At 50.8% G+C, this 23774-nt stretch overlaps 1 protein-coding gene and 1 long non-coding RNA gene across 8 annotated transcripts; one reads left to right on the top strand and one right to left on the bottom strand.

Moving 5' to 3' along the window:
- Positions 1–289: 289 nt before the first annotated feature.
- Positions 290–9832, bottom strand: LOC122384001. The gene is made up of 4 exons (XR_006256933.1): positions 9541–9832; positions 9064–9249; positions 1731–1860; positions 290–809 (listed from the first exon to the last, which is right to left on the bottom strand). It is a non-coding gene; the product is annotated as an uncharacterized LOC122384001 (long non-coding RNA).
- Positions 9833–9883: 51 nt separating this feature from the next.
- Positions 9884–23586, top strand: LOC122384000 (rab proteins geranylgeranyltransferase component A 2-like). Of its 7 annotated transcripts, none has more exons than XM_043370924.1 (11): positions 9884–9928; positions 13614–13676; positions 13948–14014; positions 14225–14401; positions 14680–15106; positions 16226–16463; positions 16727–16949; positions 19165–19365; positions 19754–19878; positions 20271–20539; positions 22313–23586. In XM_043370924.1, the coding sequence occupies exons 2-11, from the start codon at positions 13631–13633 to the stop codon at positions 22664–22666; spliced, it is 2127 nt and encodes a 708-aa protein (XP_043226859.1). In that variant the 5' UTR covers positions 9884–9928; positions 13614–13630; the 3' UTR covers positions 22667–23586. The 7 variants fall into 7 exon arrangements, with proteins under 7 accessions (XP_043226859.1, XP_043226862.1, XP_043226865.1 ...); XM_043370927.1 differs by lacking the exon at positions 9884–9928 and adding an exon at positions 9949–9958; XM_043370930.1 differs by lacking the exon at positions 9884–9928 and adding an exon at positions 9951–10139.
- The last annotated feature ends 188 nt before the right edge of the window (positions 23587–23774 follow it).

Below are 23774 nucleotides of genomic sequence, written 5' to 3'. Positions count from 1 at the left end.
CAGGCTGGTTCCGGTAGGATAGAAGTGTAGGATGGGATCTAAGAGAGGCCAGATGATTCATTCACACTTGTGGTCATCTTGTCTGAATTTTAGGCCCCTTCCTATAAAACTGTCGGAGAGTTGACGTTTCAGAGAGGTTAAACCGTCTACAAAGGTATGTCAAGGTTACCTGTTATCTCCTGACCTCTATAACCCACAGCTAAGTTTTCAACATGCAGTTTAGCTTTTCTATTGTGATATATAGCCGCATTCATTCCTCCGTCCCAGCGCATATACGTCAATCACCTTATTCTCAACAAGCTCTGATGTATTCGGTCTCCGTGGTAATTTCGGGAGTTCGGCGGCCAATTAGAGAGGGCGTGGCACCAGTGACCATAATAGATCACCGAGCTAACTGCACGACCGCTGAATGAAAGGCCCAGTTTCAGCTCATGATGGGACTGGCGCTCACGTCTTCAGGAGTGGGGAAACAGCCGAATGATGACGTGATGCAACCGTTTGACATTATTCGCCGCGGCCCACCTCAGCCAATCGGCACATTCGGCAGGAGATCTTTTCTTCTTTTCGTTGTTTGCCGATAATTTTGGGAGCAGCGTGATAATGCTACTTTCACTGATGACGTCAGCATAGAACATGAAAATTCACACGAAATCCCCACAGATACCTCTAACGGAGAGCGAGATGTGACGAAACACGTCCACAGCTTCCGTAAACAAAGTCTAATTTCTCCTGATCGGAAACAAGCTGCCCTGATGAGCTGAGCGATTTACGGCGCACTGCCGACGACGCGGCGTTTGTGGCGCAGTCAGCTGGCGAAAGCAGAAGTGAACACGCTTGTAAGCGGCCAGGAAAACAGACGCGTGTCAATAACGAAGCATACTTGTTCTCTGAACACGGCGATAAAACTGGGCACAAGATGAGGCACGGCGGGTTATTTTGGCCGGCGTTTTTTACGCTCGCCGTGAATGCAATGGGAGATTGATCGATTTGACCTACGAGAAAGCTGAGTGTGCCGCAGCTGAAGTTATTATCAGACACACCGGTAAATCTCACGGCACTGTGAGATGCCGGCGCCGACAGGCAAAAAACACAGAGAAGACACAAAGGCAAAGGATGAAATGACACCATAATGCATTAGCCCGGCGGGAGGCTCCATAAACAATATATTGAAGACCAAACGAAGAAAGCTGCGCTTAATGATGTTTGTTCGACGGTCAGATAAACGGGCTTCTTCCCTCGTAGATAATGCCACATCGTGGTGTTTGCGAGCAGTCAGCAGATAGTGTGGACGCTATTACAGTGTCCCAAAATCATATTTTTGCTTGGGTGTCAGAGGGGAAAATTGCTGACCAAAAAAAGGATGAGAGTGAAAAATTGTTGGTCAGGTAAGGCCCAAAAAGAGTGGGAAAATGATCAAAAACATCAATTTATCTACAATTGTGACAGATGCAAAACAACCATTCACGCAATTGCTCCTTCTCGGTGCAATTGGGAGTGGAAAATTGGGCTTGGAGAGTGGAAAATGATTTTCATTTGGATGTCGTTTCCCACCCACATCTACAAATTTTGGGACACTGCGCTATTAGCGGCATATGAACGGCAAAACAGGGAAACCACCGACATGAGACGAAACGCTTCGCCTGCGAGGGTTGGAGAATTCTCAGACCACTGAAAAACGTTAGCTTAGCAGCCATGCACACTGCTGCAACTGCAGCCTTGCTAATGCTTACCTGCAAACAAACGCCGAAATCCGACGGTATACAGGGGACTTGCGAACGAAGCGCCCGGTGACATGTCATGTGACAAGACGCCATGATTAATGATCGCGTCACGTGGTCGCTCAAAGCGAGCGGGACCGGCCTGGAATGGAAGATTACGGGTCATTAGCGCACGCGGACAACACGGCGGCGTGCTGATACGGTCGTAAACACAAACCAGCGCACTATCACACTGTGAAAGGGTCTACGGTCTACCCGTGTTTCTTCAAAATGAGCGAGTAAAAAGAAAGCTCGGATACACATAAGGAAATAGGATAGTGAAAATACTATGTGCTGATTTGGTTGAAACAACAGGATGCCTGAAGCAGCCTGTTACAAAAAAAGTAAAATGATCCACCGAGCTGCAAAAATAGCCAAAATACCTATAGCTATAAGCCTCGGACTCGGAGTGTAATCGCCACGCCGATTGTGGATTGCTCTTGATCGTCAATACATACATACATACATAGATATCCCAGCAAAAAATATGCCTGAATTCTAAGTACCTACATATTACATAAGCCTGGAGGCGGAAGAAGCTGATGCGGAAAATGAGACAAATCACTAACGAGACGGTGAAATGAGCTAAAGCATTTCAACGAAGAGGCAAATTGAATCTCACTTTACAATAACGATAATAAGCGAGACGTTATGCAAGCAAGTATATGGACATGGTAGAGATTCATCCTGCAGACAGAATAAATCAAAGTGATAGACGTTTCACTGGAAACGTCTACAGCGACTGGAAAATTAATAATTACCTACCTAAGCCAAAACGCACTGCCCACGTAAGCCCTAGCGAAAGAAAACTTTCATTATTTTGGCATGACATGCGTATTGCGTGCATCAAAAAGCTCACGGGGCTAACGCATTACACCTGTGGACGCAGCCCTGATCTATGTAGCTGCAGTCTCAGGTCGTAAACAAATAGCGAAGTGCTCGGGCGCCAAGGCTCGACCCCGCCCCCTCCAAATGTCCAGCCACCGGACGCACGCCCATTCTGTTCGAAAGTAATTGCGATCCGAATCTGGCGCTCCGGGAAGCGGCTGGTTCCCACCATTACCCCAATTACCCCGTCTGCGCGCTCCCAGGCCGGCAGGCGGCCACCCCGTCCGGCGCGGGTGTGAAGTGACCAGCGCCACCCTCCCGTCGCGCCGCGGCCATTCGTTAGCGCCCGGTGGACAGCCGTGGGGCCAACAAGTGCCACCGACAGTGACAATCAGCCCATTGCGCACGTTAGCCCAGCGCAATCACAGACGTGAGCCGCTCCGCGAGTGGCCAGCGTTCGCTTTCACTGGACGCGCAATTTGGCCATGAGCAATAGCTCACACAGACATGGGTGCTTTAAACGAAAGTCCCCATGAGCGTCAATTACCCAATTTGGTTGATTGCTCGTGGGTGGCTGTAATTCTTACTGCAGCTCGGCGCCTGTCGAGTGCACCTCGGTGTAACGTCGCGGGGGTTCTCAGTTGAAGAGTTTCTCGCCGGTCATCGAGCGCCGCACACAAGGCTCTTAACTGCTTACATGCTCTGTTCGTGGGATGTGTGATTGTGATACAACCGCCATCAATTGCTGGAACGAAAACCGTGCTTTTTACCCCGATATTCACCCCATCAGTGAGAAATATACGACCGTGCTGCAGACCCCGTGTAATGTCGCTGGTTAACGTTTTGATGACTTCACCGTCTGAATTTAATGACCCCATGCATCAATTTTAATAGACTAGCTCAAGTGCGAGCGAGAACGTTGACAGGGTCGAGTCTCAAGCCCAAAAACCTGTTGATAGCATGGCGCGACTTCCCAGCAGCGCCCGCCGAATCCCAGGTGATCAGCACGACACACACGTCACCTAGCGCTCTGCTCATTACAGCATCATAACTCGCATTCCCTACGTCGACATCTCATTACAGCCTGGCGTACACATGTCCCCACTACCGGCCTATTAGCGAATATGGGTCGTGCGCCCGGCCCGAGGACAAGCCCGCACGGCAATCGCGCATAAACCACGTTGACAGGGATTTGTGGGTTAAAGGAGACTGACCCGGACCGGCAGGTCACGACCCGGCCACGGCCGCTCGGGGGAGCTCGGTGCGCCGATCGGCCGGCGCGGCGGAGACCGACCCCGGGCGCAATTAGCCACACTGATAGACGGAGGCGCGTCCAACGGATATTGAATCCCACTGACCGAGTGGCGGCGGACACGGACCATGTTGCGCAACGCGGGGTGTTTTCACTGGGGAGAGATGTGCAGACCCGCGGCGTCTGTCTGGGGGTGGGGTGGGAGCGGGCCGCGCCGGGCGGTGAGCAGAATTGGCAATTCGTGCCGGTGCGGTATCGGCCTTTTTGCGGCTCGACCGTGTCGAGTGCCGAGACGAAGGTGTCGGATGGGGTTAGGGAAGGGTCGGCGGAGGGTCAGTGGGGGTCAGAGCAGGGGTCCCGGTCAGCTCCGTCCCCGAGCCGGGCCCGGCACAGACCGGGCGACGACGCACTCTGAATGATAACGACCCGGGCCGACTGAGGTGACGACAGGCGGCAATATCAAAGGCCGACTGTGACCAGCGTGTGACCGGTGACCGGCACGGGCCTTGACACGACTCGCCGCAAAATCGGCCGGCTGAGAATGACCATTCGAGACGCCCGGGTTTTTGTTTAGGAACAGAAGGTTGCGAGCCGGCCTTGGTGCACTACTGCCCACGTTTGTGCCCACTTGGTCTATGTAAACTTCACGCCCTTCGTGACAAGTTTAGATAACGTGCAGAAAGTAGCCGTATGTTTTATCCACAAAGTGTTAACGGCATGTCACATACTCCGTAACTGTGTAACACCACATCAAGTGCTGGCATGTGATCAAATGATAATCGACATACCAATGTACCAATCTAAACAACGACCTTGTCGTGTCCGCTTCGTAGCAAAATGTAGTCAACTCTTTAGCATTGCAGGAATTTCGAATCGAGATCGCTGCACGTGAAAGCTGTCCTCAGATATAATCCCGAACGTTTGCGATTCTGAAGCCGCATGATGCCTTAACTTGCAACCGAATTTGATTTCTCAATTCGAAGACGTTCTCCTCTGCAAAATATCTGCAACATCCGTCGTATTCGCAGCACAGCATCACCGCAAAGCAGCATACCTGACTCAGATATCACCAATTACTTTACCACATAACGCTCCATTGCCTTCCCGCCGTTAGCTGTTCGCACCTTGCTCGATTACGTAACGTCCCACCCAGGTGTCAGTACTCATCACCCTTCAGTCAAACGTCACCACCTTTCGGTAGTTCATTTTAGCGGGGTGCATTTACACCAAACCGCACGATCTACCGTCGTGATGGGATCCCACTGCCGATGGGGTCGAATGGTGGGAGGCGCCGCGCCGACTGGGGTCGTCCAGTCGTCAGCAGACCCCAAACGGCCCGCGCGCGCAGAGCTCCCGGTGAGGCAAGGCCGCACGCGGTGCGTGGTGCAACGTTCGACAGCCGCCGCGCGGGGCCGATTCCACGATTTACTGGCCAAATTGAACGGCGTTAATTGTCATTAGCACACTGAATGTGCGCACATCAACCGCATGCCGAAGCCGCAGAGTCTCGAAACGCTCTCAGACCTGCGCGTATGGTAACCGGGAAAATCCAGCAATAAATCATAACACTCAGGCACCTTCTTAACTTCCCACTCCGCTTCTAGAATATCCCATACGCGTTTGCATGCTAGAAAGTGGAGTATTTTCCGCGATATAGCTGGGGTCCGGCGGCGGACCGGCTGGCCGCCCGGGGGCTGTCTCACGAGCGACTCAATCACGAGCAGCTCCCGGCGCACATGAGCCGCCCGTCGCTCCCACACGGGCCGTCATCCGGTGTCCACTTTCGCGCCGGCGGCGGCCGCACTTTGTCAGCAGCGCCGGCGAATTGGGCGCACACTGCCGCCGGCCGGCCGGAGGTTAGGTAAAACGCGTGTTTTCTCACGGGTCTAGCCGGTATACCGTATATCCGGCGAACGAAACACCTCTCACTCTCGGGCGCCAACAAAGGCTGTATGTTACACTGTGCAGTGTGCAACCTGTGTTATACGTAACACTGGGGAACGACACAACATGGCGTGTGAGCACGATCGAGTAGACACGGCCCGGAAGCATGAGTAAACAGAATGACAAGGCGATGAATTGGATTAGGTACGAAACGGTGGGAATATTTCAACCGAAATACATGCAAGCCTGGTAATCATTTCACAGATGAAACATTACCATGGAGTGAAACTTGCAAACATTGGCGGTGTGTGCAACTGCAGTGTGATCCTGCGATCTATCTCCAGATAAACTTCCGGACCATAGCTGAGCCATTGGTCGTGAGCGATGACACGATCTCTCAACTGAGCTGAAATGTACAGCAGCGAACTGTGACACATTGAAATGAGTGTCGATTACCCTCGAAATGCGGCCGACATTTAAGCCCCGACCGACCTGCCGTTTCATATTCCCCTTTCGTTTATGTATGTCATGACCTAGAGAATGGAAACGCTTGCAGGCTGCAAGCATATACCAGATACCCACAGCACCCATGTGCACCTATCAGCAATCGCATGCCGTCAAAGTCAGGACCGCGAGTCTAGCTCGTAGCTCGCCCGGCGGAAGATTGGCGATATCATCATCCAGTCGTTGGCGTCTCTCTTCTCGAGACAGTTACACCGGTGGCCGCTACTGATGAACATAAATGAGGCGACTTTTCACTGGGCTCGCCGAACGGTCGTTTGCCATGGCCGCTGATGACCTGGCCCGCAATCAGATCCGTCCGCGTAATAGACTCATCTGGGGTCTAACGATGGAGGTCGCTGTCGCCATCACAGGGAGGGTGGTGGTCGGACGCCGGTGGTCACTGGGAGGCTCCGATGGGGTGTGGATGGCTACAGTGAAGAGTGATAGCCAGCGGTACGGGCGGCCACTGCCTGCATGGAAGTGTCGTACCCATCCGGAGCTGGCGGCCATTCAGTGACTTTGCGAAAAGGGCGGTCATTGCGAGTACCACGGATGGTTGCCGAAGCGATAGTGAGAGTCCAATCGGCTATTACCATAGCATATTATCGCCGTGTCAGTATCGAGCATGACACTGTGCACGCCATCCCTAATTAACCTGCATGTGCAATATCATGTTCTTCGTGACCTAATGGCATATCATCCAAAATGCGAATCTTCCCCGTGGCATCCGCGGCCTAACCTCGGCCAACCCGACAACTAGACGGACCCAGCCCTGTCGTGCCGACCGCTCGTAGCCGGCAGGACGCACACCGGAGACGATTTACGGCGCCGTAATGGCCGCGGCGGGGATGCGGCAAGCGCCGCAGCGGTGACGTGCCGTCAGCCGAGCACTCAGCACATTAGCGCAGCTACACGGATACGGCACTGCCATCACTCAGTCGCGCAATGACGGGCAACATCGACCAACACGCGGCTGTATGACAGGAAAAACAGCAGCCGGCTGACTTTACTGACGGAGCGTGCTGTCAGTCAGGGGAGCTGGCAGCGCAGGGGGCGACGAAATTCCAAAGAGTTTATCGTTAGGAGCAATTTATTCAAAATGTTACGATGCTATGTCGAACGAAGTAAATTGCATTGTATGTCGAGCTTGCTGTTGACCAGGTCATATGTGGAATGTTCGATAAAAGCCCAAAAGTCAGAAGTCGTAGCCAAAGGAATCGCCATCACGCGGTATGCACAGTGCACGCTGCAGACCTTATTCCGCGCCTTGAGACAGCGTACCAGTGCGCCAGTAGACCAGTGCAATTAGCAATAGCCACACCGTCCGCTCCATTTCCAAGCCATCTCCGGTGTGCCAGCCATCACTCGGCACGGGGCAGCCGGGGCGCGGTCGGCTGACGGCGGCAGCGGCGGTGACGGAGGCGGATGGACCCGTTTCCGGCCGGCTGCGGGCTTCCTGCGGCGAATGGCCGTCTGCCGGAGCCGGAGCGGACTCTGGGGTGGACAGGACGCGACGGCGAACAGTCACCGAGCACAAGTGGGCCGCGCTGCCGAGCGGTGTCGCTCAGGGGCCGCTCGGTCGTGGGAAGGTGCGCCGAGGGACGGTTCAGTGGGCGCGTTGGGCTGTAAACTGGAATGTGGAGTGGATCGGTGCGGGACTTTATAAAAATTGACCCGTCTCAAATACATATGCACGCTTAGGGACATTTCTGCCATGAGCAATAAGACCCGAGGACGTTCAAATGCGGGAAAATGCACCGATAACCGATACTGAAATACGCGTTATACCTTACGCTCCTATCTTCCACACGCACATTTTCCGCACGCTCACCATCCACCGTCTTTCTCCGGCACGTGCGGGTGACGCGATAACAAGCACATGAGAGCCGTACAAAAAGCGCCCCTGCTGCCGGACTCGCTCAGAGCTAACACGCCATGTCAGATACTAAGAACGGACGAACGAAAACGAACCGCTCAGAGCGACTGGAGGCACCTGAACTCATTTAAACGGACATAAAAGGCACACGCGTGGCACAAAGGCTCACGTTCATGCGCTCATTAAATCTGACAGAACAGCGGTACAAATCTGATGCGGCTTTTTGACACGTGCATCGCCTCAACGTCGACGGCCGGTGTGATTAGCGTGACGTTTTTATGATCGAAGGGTTTAACGCGTCTTCATGGTGCCTCGGGCTCAGCCAGACACCTTTCCCTAGGCCATAGGGCTCCAGGTGGCCCTCGATAGGGTCCAGTTCCACGCTCGAATAAATATTGGTTTAATTTTTTGAATTTTTATAAATACGAGCAAGTAGCAACAGGTTATTACGGAGCGAGCGAAGTCTTGCGTATAATAGCAGGAACTTCTGAGTTGCTTCTGAGTGTGAGCGGCCGGCCGTGGTCACGCTTTTGCGAGGCTTATATCTCAGCAACCACTTGACCGATTTACATGCACTGTAATTTTTGTAGGGTAGTTTCATTCCTTCTACCAAGTAATGGGCTATTTATGATTGACATGTAGGTGACCCCTTATGCACGTACCACGTGCGAAACAGAGGTGTCAGTTTTGGAACAAGTATTTCGGTGATTACTGGGCCGATTGCGCTGAAACTTGGTATATAGGTACTAGGTAGATATGCTTACAGTGCCTACATGCATCCTACATGCGTTTGCGTAGGTTGTAGGTAGTTACACCCACTTGTCACTTACGTACCTTGCGTTCCTTGCGTACCAAGTTACGTACCTGAAACTTGGTAGGTACCTATATAGGTACTAGGTAGATATGCTTACAGTGCCTACATGCGTAGGTTGTAGGTAGTTACACCCACGTCACTTACGTACCGTACCTTGCGCTGCAGATGGCCTGAATCTCTCAGTGTCGATTGACGATTACCCTCCGTCAAATGATCATCCTCGTCCGAGTCGAACTGCAGGACGTGAGCGGGGCACCGACTGAGGGTTCTTGTCGGTCCTCGGCTCCTCCACAGTTCACGGCGGCTGGGCGGCCCAGACGCTCGCGATTGGACACTGCAAAACAAATGAGTCATACACTTCCAAGTTCCAAACTTCGGTTTCAAATGTGTGCATTAATCATGCGATTAGCCTAAGCAGTAATGCACATACATCCTCATCGGTAGTTGGTCACTCATAACCACGTCATTAGCATCGTTCAGGTCTCAACAACATCGTCCCTGCCTAGCGGTCAAAGTGCCTAGTGCCTATCAGTAAGTACTCAGTAGGCACTCTGCCTCAAAGTCAAGTCTCAGACATTCTCCAGCAAGGTCAATGTCTGGGCCGGCCTGCGCCAAATCAACTCACCCGTTTAATCCAGATCCAGATTGTCAATCATTCATGATTCATACGTTTAAATGTAAGCAAAGCCAAATTATGCAAGTGAATCTCTAAAGCATTGCAAGGCTTGCACGAATCTTGCAGGTGGTCAACGCGTGCAGTGTGCTCCTTGCACGATGGGTTTGCACGTGGAGCCAAGGGAGCACGTGGAAATGTATGTACTATCCAAGGCCATATCCATACTCTCGGTGCTCTCTTGGCCTTTTCTGTCCTAGCCTGGCATCTAGCGGTAGAAAAGAAAAACATTGAAGCTGCTGGCCTTTTTATAGATGACGCTAGCGCATGTGTTGATTACGCATGTCTCACTTGTGGTGTGTTCGATACAAAACTGGCGCAAAAAATTGGCGATTTTATTGTGTGTCTAAAAATAGTGTGTTATTATCTTGTGTGTTAAGTTCAAGGCCATATATAGTGTTAAGTTCAAGGCAGTATAGTTCACTTTTTAACATGGGTTTTGAACTGGAATAGCAGTTCCGTAGCTTGGGCTGAGACGAGCATAAATCAGGAGCTTTTACAGCCCAACGATCACCCTAGGCAAAGATATTCTATTTCTCGTCCCGAAAAAGGTGTCTTGCGTTGAGGATGTGTGCCTTGCATATATTTCCATCCAGTATGAAAAGAGCATGGGTCCCGAAAATTCTTCAGAAACTAGAGAAATTATCTACGAGAACTCTAGAGAAATTCTCGTACTGATCAATTAGGACATTCAGGGGAACATTATCAGATCGAGCAGATCGCCCAAATGCCGGTGGCTGCGATAATTTCTCTTTTCTGAAGAATTTTCGGGACCCATGCTCTTTTCATACTGGATCGCGTGTGCCTTACAGAAACTGAAAAGTTCGTCCTATATCAAAATATAGAAAATAATATTTTGTTATAAAAAGGTTTTATTTTCTTTGCTGATTATTTTGAACATAAAAAATCATAAATCCGTTGCAAAAAAATAATTTCGTGAAAGTGAACTATTTCCTTTAAGTTTGTTGCTGCTCTGTCCAGTGTGTTGTGTTGTGTGTGTTGTGCTGTGAGCCGTGTTTTGGTACTAAATAAGGATACTTTTGTGCTGTGGGTAAAATCGCCCTTTTGCACCTTTAGTTAGGCTCAAAATTGAATACAAACCACACCATATTATCGCAAAGCAATCCATGGAACATTAACAATCATGTCACATGTTGGCGAAGGCAAAATTCTTACAGGGCGTAGGTACCAAGGCTATGTAGGTACTGGTAGGTACTGATAACAAATTGTCTGGAAACACACAGGTAACGTGTGCTGACTGCTGACACGGGTACACCTGAGGGCTGTTCACGGGCCCTGTGTGCGGTCGGACCGCACACAGCCTCCAAGCTCCGCCCACTGCGTCCCTACGTCAGCCTTCCGTCACCGCACACAGCGATCGCTGTGGCCGGTCGGAGGGGTGTTCACGGGCACCGCACACTGCTGCGTGCGGTGTGTGCGGTACGTCCAGCAGGCGTGGGGGTAGGGGATGGGTAGGCGGTTCTGACGTCACGGCTGCGTGCGGTGGACGGTCCGCTGTGGCCAGTCCCGACCGGCCACAGCGATCGCTGTGTGCGGTGACGGAAGGCTGACGTAGGGACGCGGTGGGCGGAGCTTCGAGGCTGTGTGCGGTCCGTGAACAGCCCTCGGGACTGGCCACAGCGGACCGTCCACCGCACGCAGCCGTGACGTCAGAACCGCCTACCCATCCCCTACCCCCACGCCTGCTGGACGCACCGCACACAGCGCACGCAGCAGTGTGCGGTGCCCGTGAACACCCCTCTCGGCCCTAGGGCTGTTCATGGGTCCTGTGTGCGGTCGGACCGCACACAGCCTCCAAGCTCCACCCACTGCGTCCCTACGTCAGCCTTCCGTCACCGCACACAGCGATCGCTGTGGCCGGTCGGGACTGGCCACAGCGGACCGTCCACCGCACGCAGCCGTGACGCCCGACTGGAAAAAATGCACGATACCGTGAATGCACGCTTTCGTCGAGAACTCGAGCGTAGTTGGGCGTTTGCGCCGAAAATTTTCGGCGTACTTCGGCGTAAATCGACGGCTTGCGCCGAAATTTTCGGCGTACTTCGGCGTAAATCGCGAAAAAAAACGTCCGGGGGGTGGCACCAACCCCCCCTCGGCCGGCGAGGGTTAAATGTCTTCGGGAGTTAAACATCTTAAATATCACTTATCTTGTCTCGTGTTCGTCTCAGGGTATTTAAGTCATGTTCAGTGAACCTGATTGCGACTCTCCCACGGCGGGAACAGTTTAACGATCCAGAGTGAGGTTATGGATTGTCGGATCCCCTAGTTCAGATAACGTATGCTATCGTGTGCGTATTGACCGTTGTGATTCCAGTATTTCCGGCGTGTGGTTTGTGAGCAGACGCTGGCAATCGGTCCCGCGTGGCCTGGTATCTGCCCGATCCCATCGGCCGTGCTTGCACCACGCCTGTTGAAGGCCCCGTCAGGCGTCAGTCACCGGCTGGGCACTACTGCTGATCAGAGCTGGGCAACAAAATAAAGGTTACGTTATGGAACATGCCAGTGAGTTTGTGAGTCAGGAGATTTTGTGATAGCGAACCCTGGTGCTCGGTCCCGCATGGCCTGCTGATGTCTTTTGTCTGCCCGATCCCGTCGACCGTGCCAACAACCGTCTGTAGACAGTAGTCACTGGAAGACAGTCACACACACACGCCAGCCCCCCCCCCCCTCGACGAACAGTGCGTGGCTACAGCCTGCAGCCATCAGTAAGCCTTGAAAATTTTCGGCGCATGAAGCATGGCTTGGTAAAATAATTTCGGCGCATAAACCCTTGCGCCGAAATTTCGGCGCATCACCTCCGCCGAGAACTTCAGCGTAGTGGAGGCATTTTTTCCAGTCGGGCGGCGTGACGTCAGAGCCGCCTACCCCTACCCCCACGCCTGCTGGACGCACCGCACACACCGCACGCAGCAGTGTGCGGTGCCCGTGAACACCCCTCCTGTTTCACCGGTGATAGCAGCACGCTGCTTTTACACGTGTCAAATTGGGTTCCATGGAAACATCAACAGGCCCATTGCTCCAACACTACCACAAGTGTGACGTCAGCTCGCGCAATTTGATAGCAGCGTGGTAGCAGTGTCCCGTGAAACACCGCCCTCATGTCATTTTCCTGGCCTGGCAATATGGTCTCAGGAATGAGGAAAGTGGCCACAAGTCGAAAGGTTGAGGTCACTTAGCAGGACCCTCCCACCTTCAAAAAAGTTAATGAATTGGCATGAAAGTGATGTCGCTCGGTTCAGAAAGAATGAAAATGAATACCTACCAAATTTCACTTAAAAATATTCACCGGTTTTCAAGATATTAGACTTTTACTTTTGTTTACTTTTTGGGATCTCCGCTGTTCCTAGCGACTCTATTTGTAAGCAACAGTTTTGTGCAGCTGAAAGTGCTGCACTTGTTATGCTCAAAGCAGCATAACTATACCACTGCATGTTACCAAACGTTTTAGTAAAATATTTAAAATCATTAGACCTGCGCTGACGTCACACATTCAGAGGGGGCATGCAAATGCATAAGCCCCTCTGAATCCAAAGTGCTGCAACTTTGGAATTAGATATTTTCAATTTGAGGGATTTCTCGATGTTGTGGTCTGTGGGTGCTCAATCCGATAAGTGGAAGCCAGGGACCCCATTTCAGCTATCTCAACTCAAAACTAATGTTAAGGTGGAATGGTCACTTTAAGTTGGTCAAGGAATTATCAGGGAAGTTGTAAAATTGATCAAGGGAAATGAAAGTTTGTTGCAACTTGCAAGCTGCTTGTTATGCGGGTTATTCAGGAAGAACTGAAGGTTGAAGGGGTTCTTTTGACTCCCTTGATGTATGTTGACCACAGTCATTCACCTATAACTCTCCCTGTGAGGGTTGACAACAGAAGAAAAGTAGAACTTAATGCTGGGCTGCATTTTGTTCCATATCAGTATCACAATATTTTATGACTCATTCATATGGATAAGCCAATTGCCATATATTGATATGACACTTGACAGTGTTACATTATGTTGCAGGTAGTATATCCACCACCATGGAAGAATTACCTACAGATTATGAGGCCATTGTTGTGGGGACAGGTATGTTTTTCTCAGATTTGCCGTTTTTTTTGGGGGGGAGGGGGGTGCCTGGTGGGTGGGTGGAGGGAATAGGGATTCAGTGATATTGTGTGGTTCTGCTTGAAGTGCAATGTAATAAAATGATATGGGTGAAGGAACTGAAGAATGTTACAGTAAAACAACTTTTCTTTATATTTCTTTTGTCATTTCTGTAGAAGTGCAACGGGCTACCAATTTGATGTCAGCAAATGAAAAGGGCATTGAACTGTGCTGACTCACACCATGCTTTCAGGCCTGGTGGAGTCCATTTATGCTGCTGCTGCTGCACGTGTTGGCAAGTCAGTCCTTCACATTGACAGGTCGGTCTGTGTGTTTTTACCAATATTATATGAGGCTTCTTTTTGCAATTGCATTTGGTGTCTACAAACTTTTCATATTGCTGTTTTTTCTGGCTGCATTTGGCCCAGCTAATATGTACATTATAACCTCAAACATCTGCAGTCAAGTGGAGAATTACTTCATATTTGGTCCGACTGAGCACTGACTCTGTGTTCATGTCGCTGCTCCAGGAACACCCACTACAGCGGCGAGTGGGCCGTGCTCGGCCTGACTGCCCTCCTCGACTGGGTGTCACAGCACGGCGATGACGGAGCCGAAACCCCGCCGCCGGCACCCGCCGAGCCCGGCACCCGGCCACTGCGGCACAGACGGCTGGTGCACGGCGTGGTGCAGCGCTGGGCCATTGAGTTAGTGGTATAAGGGAGATGTTGCAGATGTATAAACGGATGCTCGATATTCCGATAGGTTGTGCGGATGCAACTTACCTAACCTAACCTAACAACAGTTCCTTCGAAGTTAACAGCTGCTTATAATTCAGTTTCATACCTTTTGTGTTGTCAGGTATCAAAGCTCATTATTTTAGCTTGAACTAAACACTACTTACCTCATTCACTTCTCATTGTGCATAAATTTATTGCGAAACTGCTGTAAATGCAACTTATTCAGCAATTTTTTTCGTCCTCAGGGAGGGGGAAGCTGAGACTGATGCGTCTCCGTTGCGGTGGATGACCGACAAAAGCAGCGATCCGCCGGTTCCAGCCGAGCCTGAGAGCGCCGAGACCTCCACCCAGGACCAGCCTCCGGCAGATGGTGACCGAACAGTGACCTCGACTGTCCCTGAAACTGTGACGGACCAGCTCGGGGGGCAGGTGGACCAGGATACCGGAGCCCCCGCCGCTCAGAGCTCTGAGGAGGAGGGAGCTCCCAAAGAGTCGCCGGAGACTGCGGAGGCGCCCTCCGCGTCCGTGGAGGAGCCCGGCTCGGAAGATGCCGCTCCGGCTTCCCCGGAGGAGCCGGTTAAGGCACAGCCGGCTCCGAGGAAGATCCCGGAGTGGACGATTAACCGTATGAAGAAACTCTCCCGGCGGTTTAACATTGACCTGGCCCCGAAGGTACGTCACGTGCAAGAGATAGTTTGTTACGGAGCGAGCGAAGCGAGCGGAGTCTCATACTGAATTAAGGGAAAATCCTGAGTATGAGCGGACGGCCGGCCGGCCGGCCGGCCGTGGGGACGCTCTTCAAAAGCTAATATCATAGGAACGGGACATCCGATTGACAAGCGGTCTTCTTTACTGAATGTCACTTGGACGTAAAAGTTCTGTGGTGTGATGGCCACCATGCGTTCTTGCCAACCACCGCACGTGGCGCGTGGTAAAGTTGGACATTTTTTTTAAGAACCCCCAAAATTGCAACCTCAATAACGGCACAACGGTTGGGCCGATTGAATTGAAACTCGGTACACAGTTAGGTCTCCATCAGATAATTCATCTGCATGTGTTAAGGTTGGGGTGCTGCAGCACGTGCGCACGTGCAGGGGGCGCTCCCAGATCTCGAGAACGGCTGGGCCGATTGCGCTCAAATTTGGTACACGGTTGGGGACCAGTTAGTAGGGTGCCGTGCAAAAGTCAGTTTGGACCCCGCTTGCACGTGCGCACGTGCAGTGTGCCGCTTCCAGATCTCGAGAACGGCTAGGCCGATTGCGCTGAAATTTGGCACATCGCTAAAGACCGGTTAGTAGGGTGCAGTGCACAAGTTAGTTGGAGGTACCCCCTCGCAATTTCGCACGTGCAAGGCCCATCCTCTCGCTCGCTCCGTTAGTCGCCCAAAAGGCGTTTTACTGGTTGTAAATATGTCATATTTTTGTAATGCGGTTGACAGCTGAAGCGTCTGGTCGGTTACTGAATCAATGCTAAAATTAAGTGATCGGTTGATAAAAAGTATAGAATTTCCAAATATACGATTTTTAAAGCCTAAACTGACTAGTGATAATGGAATCAGCGTGGCCGGTTTGCTCATAATCCATTAACTGGCATCAGACATCACGACTCCATAGCAATAGTTGCAAGCCCCTCTTCAGACCGTTCTCATGCTGTCGCCGCTGGCAGCTTCCCATAAGCGCTGGTAGAGCCGCTCCGTGCCCGCTGCTCACCCTGCCCCCTCCCCGTCTCCAGGTTCTCTACAGTCGCGGCGCTATCGTGCTCGTGACTGATCACCCCACCACCCGTCCCCAGGTTCTCTACAGCCGCGGCGCGCTGGTCGAGCTGCTCATCTCTTCCAGTATCGCCCGGTACGCCGAGTTCCGCTCGGTGGGCCAGCTGCTGACGCCGCTCGGAGGCCGCCTTCAGCCGGTGCCCAGCTCTCGGGCCGACGTGTTCACCACCAAGCACGTGTCGGTCGTCGAGAAACGGCTGCTCATGAAGCTGCTCAGCTTCTGCGCCGAACTGGAGAAACACCCAGAGGAGTATGCCGGTGAGCTGGTTGAAGGACTGTGAGTGTTTTTATCCTTTTTAGGGAATAACTTTGGATGAACAGCTCAGCCGTACGGTTGGATTTGTTATAAGTCAAATTATGGTATACAATACCTACGTAATCCCTGGGTCTTTGCCATGAGATTTCTGTCATCGATATTATATTTGTTGGGATACATTTTTACGGCAACGACTACCAGTGTCACGACGACTGATTGGTGCCTTTCAAGTTGACTGATGAGCTCCTCGCTCTCTTCTGCGCAGGGTTCGAGGAGAAACCGTTCAGCGAGTTCCTCAAGTCACGCCGTCTGACGCACAATCTCACACACCACGTGACCCACGCCATTGCCATGGTAACGCCCGAGACGCCGACGCTCGAGGCGTTGCGTTCCACGCAGAAGTTTCTGCTCAGCCTCGGTCGCTATGGCAACACACCGTTCCTGTGGCCTATGTACGGTAGTGGAGAAATTCCTCAGTGCTTCTGCAGGTTAGTAGCGGCTTTTATCCGGTGCTATTATGTTTTTCGACGGAAACGTTTCCTCTAAATACTGATGGCCGGAAAGATTGCATGCCTTTGAGCGGCCTCTATGATGTCTATGATTATGTGTCTGGCAGGGTTCTGCGACACCTGAGCGAGCGTCATTTTAGCGAACGACATTTGAGCGAAGCCTTTTCAGCGATTATCAATTTAAGCGATTGACTTTTTCAGCGATTGTCAAGTCGGCGAATTCGATCACAGCGATTATCAACTTAAGCGAGGACCAGAATCAGCGAAACCAGATTGAGCGAATACATGGAGGTCAATAGGGGACCAATTGAGCGAACACAATTACAGCGAAACCGAACGCGATGGAAGTCAATCATTTGCTACTTTTCGGGAATTCTTGCCCTTGGAATACCCGCTTGGTATGTGCTTCAAGCTGCGCGCGGCAAATTAAAAATTTTATTTTAAGCTTGGAAACCACAAACATATCTGGCCTCCTTCTACAGGGTCTTTCATAATGAATGTTACTTTTGAACATTTAGTTAGGAGCTCTTAATTTATCACTTCCGCGTGAATTTTATATGCGTATTGTTGCAAATTGATCCAAAAAATAAAAAATTCACAACGCCAATTTTCCTTCACGGAAAAGCAGAGTATGTCGACACCACTAAAACGCATTACGGATTACGGTCGACGGACAAGTCTTCATCCATTGGCTCTCCCCTGGGTCAACACTGAACGGGGTGGCTTACCTCAGGCTGCTCAAGGAATGCTTCTGCCTCAGGTCAGGGACAAGGTTCAAGGAGACGGCCTGTGGTTCCAGCAGGATGGTGCCACAGTGCACACCATGGCAGCTGTTGCGCCAGTGGCTGATCGAGAATCTCGAAGAGCGCGTTATCAGCCGCCTCACCGAGCGACCATGGCCACCACTGAGTCCTGACCTCTCCCCGCTGGACTACTGGCTTTGGGGAGTCGCATTGGCAGATCTGAGACAAAACCCTCCTGCAGCCATCCACTGCGAACCACAGTGGAGAGGTTTACTGGAAGCCTGGACCCAGACGTTGTGAGGCGCGGGGTGCAACACCTTCGTCAGAGGGCCGAAACGTGTGCCTTAATTAAGGGCGATACAGTGGAAAATTCCTGGGGAGCATTAAAATGAAAGTTGTGTGTGCCAAAACGCTAATGTGTTTCTGTTTCATGTGATGGTACATATTACATGAGGAACATATATGTCCTGAGAAATAGCTCGTTCAAAAGTAACATTCATTATGAAAGACCCTGTAGATTTTCTAGAGGCTATAGATAGGACGATGGAAGGAATGCCAAGGACCAATAATAAACTCGAGGGATGGCACAGGGGGATCCAGTCTATGTTTCAGGGACCTCACCCAAATATCTGGAAATTCGTACGGTGCTTGGGGCAAGATCAAATTTTACAACATGGGGAACTGATCCAAATTCAAGCGGGGGAATTTCGCGAAAAACAGCACAAGCGATATGAATCTCTGAACAAACGTTTGGTCATCGTTATTGGCAAACAGCAGGGGTGGGGGGGGGGGGGGGTGAAATCGAACCGCTGAAATTTTTGAGAAATGTGGCATTAAATTTGGAGCTTACTGTCTGAACTTTGAACGTGACATCCGCCATCCAGTTCCGGATAACCATGAAAAGTTCCGGAAACATTCGTTGCTCGAACGCTCGCAAAAGAAAAAAAGAAAAGAAAAAAATACACCGTTACGGGACGATGAAGTGTTTCGCTGAAATGACAGTCGCTCAAACTGTAGTCGACGAAAAAGATGTCGCTGAAACATAGCTTTCGCTTAAATTGATAGTCGCTATATTTGATAGTCGCTCAATTTGATATTCGCTAAGTTGCCAGTCGCTGAAAATGGTTCGCTCAAATGACGTTCGCTCAAATGACACTCGCTAAAGTCGCTCGCACCGGTCTGGCAGCAATGTTATCTATAATTTCATAAAGCAGATGCTCTCTCTAGGCCGGCCTATATTGGACAACACGTGACCTCGTGTTTTTGGTAGGCTGTCCTTTCCACCCATTCCATCTGCTTACCACTTGTCATTTACCGAATGCGCTGCACCCACGTGTCGCTCTCTGACTTCACCCTTCTCCCTCTGTTCAGACTGTGTGCGGTGTTTGGAGGCGTGTGCCATCTCAGTCGCGATATGGAGGCCTCTGACTCCACCCCTCTCCCTCCGCCAGACTGTGTGCGGTGTTTGGAGGCGTGTACCACCTGAGTCGCGGCGTCGAGGCCGTCACTGTCGACGAGGACGGAGCGCTGACGGGCGTCGTCTCGGACGGACAGCGGTTCACCTGCCGTCGGTTGGTGCTAGAAGACGCGTACCGACCGGAGACGGTGGAGGGCGGGGACGGCGTGTCGAGGGCGGTCGTCATCACAGACGGGTGAGTAGGCGTGGATTGTCGTTGATTGTACTTGTGTTTAGTATACCCTCTTTATAGTTTGGCTGAAATAGCGTTGGGAGGCTCCAGAAGTTTTTCGAGGTTTCACTTATCCGTGCATTTATGATTTTATATTTGAGTCCTTCCTCGGTCTTTCGCACAATGATTTAATGCAAATATTTCTGAGATGTGATTACATCGCTTCACAGACTTGCCCCTCTTGGGTATATTATCCACCCATCGGCCCTCCTCTTTGGTCACGGCCCTCAGCTAGCTCTCAAAACTCTTAACCATAGTAATCACTGACGCTTTGATTCCTCATAGACATTCAACCCTCTGCCGCTCTCCAACTCACACGTCTCCCCTCCCCCGCCGTCTTCTGTGCCCACAGTCCGCTGTACCCTCCGGCCGATGACCAGGTACTGCTGATCCGTCTACCCGCCTGTGACGACCATCCCGGACCGGTGACCGTGCTACAGGCGGGACCGGCCGCCTCCGCCGCGCCCGCCGGACTCTGTGAGTGGCTGGGGAGATGACGAGGGCACCGCGGGTGATGTGGTTACTGGTTATATGGGAAATGCCCAGCTATGGGTGCTGAGTGATGCTGATAGCCAGTTTTGAATTAGGCAGTGCTTTTGTTGCCGAGACGTGCATGTCGCCACATGACTCATTTTGTATTAGCCTTTTATGGGTGCAATTCGAAATGCATTATATCGGTTTTACGACGTAATTACCAATTTTATCGGCGCAAATTTCAACATTATAGCAGTTCTATCATTCTAGCTCATCTCTTTGTGACCCCACTACACAGTACACTCACTTATTCTCGCTTTTTCAGTAAACAGTGACTATTCGTGAGTCGTCAGTCGTGACCCATTATTAAACTCCCCCGCTCCTCACCTCCACAGACGTGATCCACCTGACGTGCGCGGCGCGCGGCTCGGCGGAAGAGGACCTCGCTCCGGCCGTGGCACGTCTCCAGCAGCTCGCTGTCGCCTCCCAGGAGGACCCGGACGAGACTCCCGCTCCGGAGACGGCCCGGCCCATCAGGGTGCTCTACTCGCTGTATTTCAGCAGGCGGTGCGGCCGAGGTGCTAACGGGGAGGGACTGCCGGATAATGTGGCGTTCTGCAGCGGACCTGATGACGCGATTGGGTTTGATGCTGCCGTGCAAGAGGTAAGTGGGTGCTGGGGTCCAGTCTGGTGGTGTGCTCGGATATCGTACATAGTTACTCGTATTTTATAACATACAATAACCTCTTGAAATGCTGAGTAGTGAGTAGTTTTGTACCGTTTCTTATAGTCTTTCAAAATTGTTAGATATATCTTTGGGTGTCACTCTACAGGGTGTCTCAAAAGTTCGTTTACACATTTCTCATGTCAATAAAGCATATAAGAACCTGCCAAAATTCTAAGGTTTTGGTGTCCGTGTGTACACTAGACAAATATGCATGCTTTGACAACTGATTCGGAAGGTTGGAAACCAAACCCTTTGCTGTATCTCCAAAAATATTTGCCCATACCGATTTTCGTCGCTCCGTCAGCTGCCGGAGGCTGATAAAAGGTTACCAGCTTTCAAGCTCTTGTAGGGGAATCCCCCGCAGTTTCTGCGTCGGATTTAGGTTTGACGAGCTCCACGGCAACATCCGCTTCTCCCTGAAAGCCGATAGCTTGCATCGACACCATCCGTGAGTATTTTGTAGGTCTTCTCTGGCGCTAACTCCTTCATGAATGACTGGCGCCGACCTCCCAAGCACCATTTTCCTTTTCAAAACAACCCCATTCCTGAACAAATGGGAAGTGCCAGGGGCAAATGTTTCGCAGCATATCGTAGCAGAATGTGTCGGCCATCTGTTTCTTAGACACATTTTGCAAAATTTGCAAATCCCGAACGCTCGTCATTCCCCATGCCAAGACCTTTGCTGGGTTCCGGAGTGTTTTCCTCAGGAGAGGTTCTGCTTTGTAAACGGCCAAAACCTGTCCATCGTGCGGTTTTGTCAGGATTTTTTTGTGTAAAAGAAAGCTATTTGCTCCAGATCTGCCTCTTGAAACTTCGTTAGATAAAACTTTACATTAATTGACAGTTTTGGAGGGTCACTTGTCCCCAGCATTGACGATTATTCGCATTATTTTCCCTCAAAATTTAGCGTTATAGATATTATAAACAATTTTAAATGATATTTTGTCTTTATTTTATGATGACCTGCAATTTTTGAAACTGGGTAACCTCTGTCTGTGAGCTTCTAGTCAGTTTTCAATAGTTATGACTGCATTTTCAGCTGCTTTCCGGAGCACGAGTCTGCTGCGGTACAAGGGTCGTTCAAAGCGCTGTTAGTCTCGCATTGTTTTGTCCTTCAAAAATTTTAGCCACCGTTTTTATTAGATGACCATCATGTTGTACTCATCCTCGCCGACACTTTGCCATGTGTCATTTCCGACCTAACCATTCCCATTACTCGTGAAGCAGAGAGTTTCTCAGCCGACCCGAGTATGCGACCTCCATTTTCATGCCTGATCCATGGTCAGAGGTAAACCCTTTTTGTGAGCTCATGAAGGGTCGAATGCGCTTGAAAACAATGAAGCTGCTTGAGGAAGGTTGTTACCAATGCCCATGCAAAATTTCGACTGTTAATTTCATGTTGATTCAGAATTATTGACAAAAAAGCATGGCTGGTACCTGTAAGCGAACTTTTGAGACACCCTGTACGTGCTTGAAAAGATGAACTTATTTTATTCGGCTGCCTCGAACTCAATTATGTGTCACGTTTTAGCCTATGAAGTCTTGCGTCACCAGGGAATGAGTGTTAACTCACTGCTTAGAAAAAAAAAATATATGTTTACGTCTTGTCTACTCTGTGTACTCAGCTGTCATTCAAACTTCCTGTGGTGAATAGAGAGTGGCGTTTATTGGCGTCTGACCGTCTGATAACGGGTGTCTTCTCTTCCCCAGGCACGGGACCTGTTCACCGCCCACTTCCCTGGCGAGGAGTTCTTGCCGCGTGCGCCGGACCCAGAGGAGATCATCTTCTTTGACGAGCCCAACGAGTCTGTTGTGACGGGCGGCGCCCAGCCAACGGAGGCGGCACCGAGCGGCCAGGAGCCGGGTCCAGAGACGGCGGAGCCGGAGTCAGCCACTGGAGCTGGAGACCCAGGGGCAGCGCCGGCAGAGAAGGCTGAGACGGGAATTGAGGTGGCTGTAGAGACAAAGGAAGATAAGGGAGAAGAGCTGAAGGGTGCGAAAGAGGGCGATGAAGAAGCGAAGGAGGCGGCAGTTGGGGATGGGGCTCAGATTGAAACCGCGTAGGGTTCGTTGTGGCTTAACGTCCTCTGGTTTACATTTACACATATTTATGGCTTTCTACCGTGCCACCGGCTAGCCGAAAACTCGGCAGATGCTTTGTGTGTGCTACGTGCTGAGCTACAGAAAGTATTCAATTTCTCGGGCATTTCCAGGCTGACAATGTTCATATCTCACAGCAGTCAGCGGCCTACGCACCGCATTTTGGAGCTAGGGCAGCGGGAGCACCAAGTCTTGGCCTGTCGTGAGGCTACCAACAAAAGTGTGCGACATGATGTGTTATCAAGGATTGTTCAAGTTCTAATGTGTTCTGGCGGTATCTGCACGAGTTGGGAGGATAACAACTGACGAACTTGCGACATTGTGGGATAAGGCAGTGACAGAGTACTGCATAATGGGCATGTCTGTATTGTTTCAGCTGTATGATATTTTCTCGCTTCACGTGTGCTACCGTCTACTAGAACGTGACTGGTGTTCAATGAGTGGGTTTCCTGTCGATGCGTTTCCTGCCGCTGTCTGTGATAAGTGTGCCTGTGGGTGTTTATTTTGTTGATGTATGATCGTCAGCAACGGCACATCAGGATGAATGCGTACGTTTCGCCAGAACTGAGCGCACCATGGGCTATTTGTATGGAGCGGAATAGATATTTGAGGGCACCCAACTACCTATGCGGCCTGCGGGGTGTATTTTAGTCATCGAAAATAGCTTCTATCGGAAATGATAACGAGACTGCACTCTTTCAATTTCTGTTGTGTTGAGCCAAATGTGTTAAACCAATTATCAATATTCAATATTGCTGCGAATGCCGCTTGTCTGTCGTCAAAGCCTGCACATTTAAGGATGTAGTAATATGATAAGTGTGGTGAACTATGGCAAACTGAATATGTTGCAGTGCACTGTGTAATACATGTAATCACTCACCGTCGCATAAACGACTTTGTTTCATGGAACAACTCCGCTGGCATTATGCATTCGCCTTTCAACTGTCAAATAACAACAAGTATCAACCGGCAAATTATTATCATCGCCCATTCGTACTGTTAAAGTCTGCTCCTCTCATTTGCGCTCAACACATGCCTTTCATCGTTACCAGCCCAGTCCCTGTCCTGATTT

Source organism: Amphibalanus amphitrite, unplaced genomic scaffold (genome assembly GCF_019059575.1).
Source record: "Amphibalanus amphitrite isolate SeventyFive unplaced genomic scaffold, NRLGWU_Aamphi_draft 000179F_arrow, whole genome shotgun sequence".
NCBI classification, from domain to species: Eukaryota; Metazoa; Arthropoda; class Thecostraca; order Balanomorpha; family Balanidae; genus Amphibalanus; species Amphibalanus amphitrite.
The sequence above is the reverse complement of the archived record's forward strand: the minus strand, read 5'-3'. Positions and strand labels throughout refer to the sequence as shown.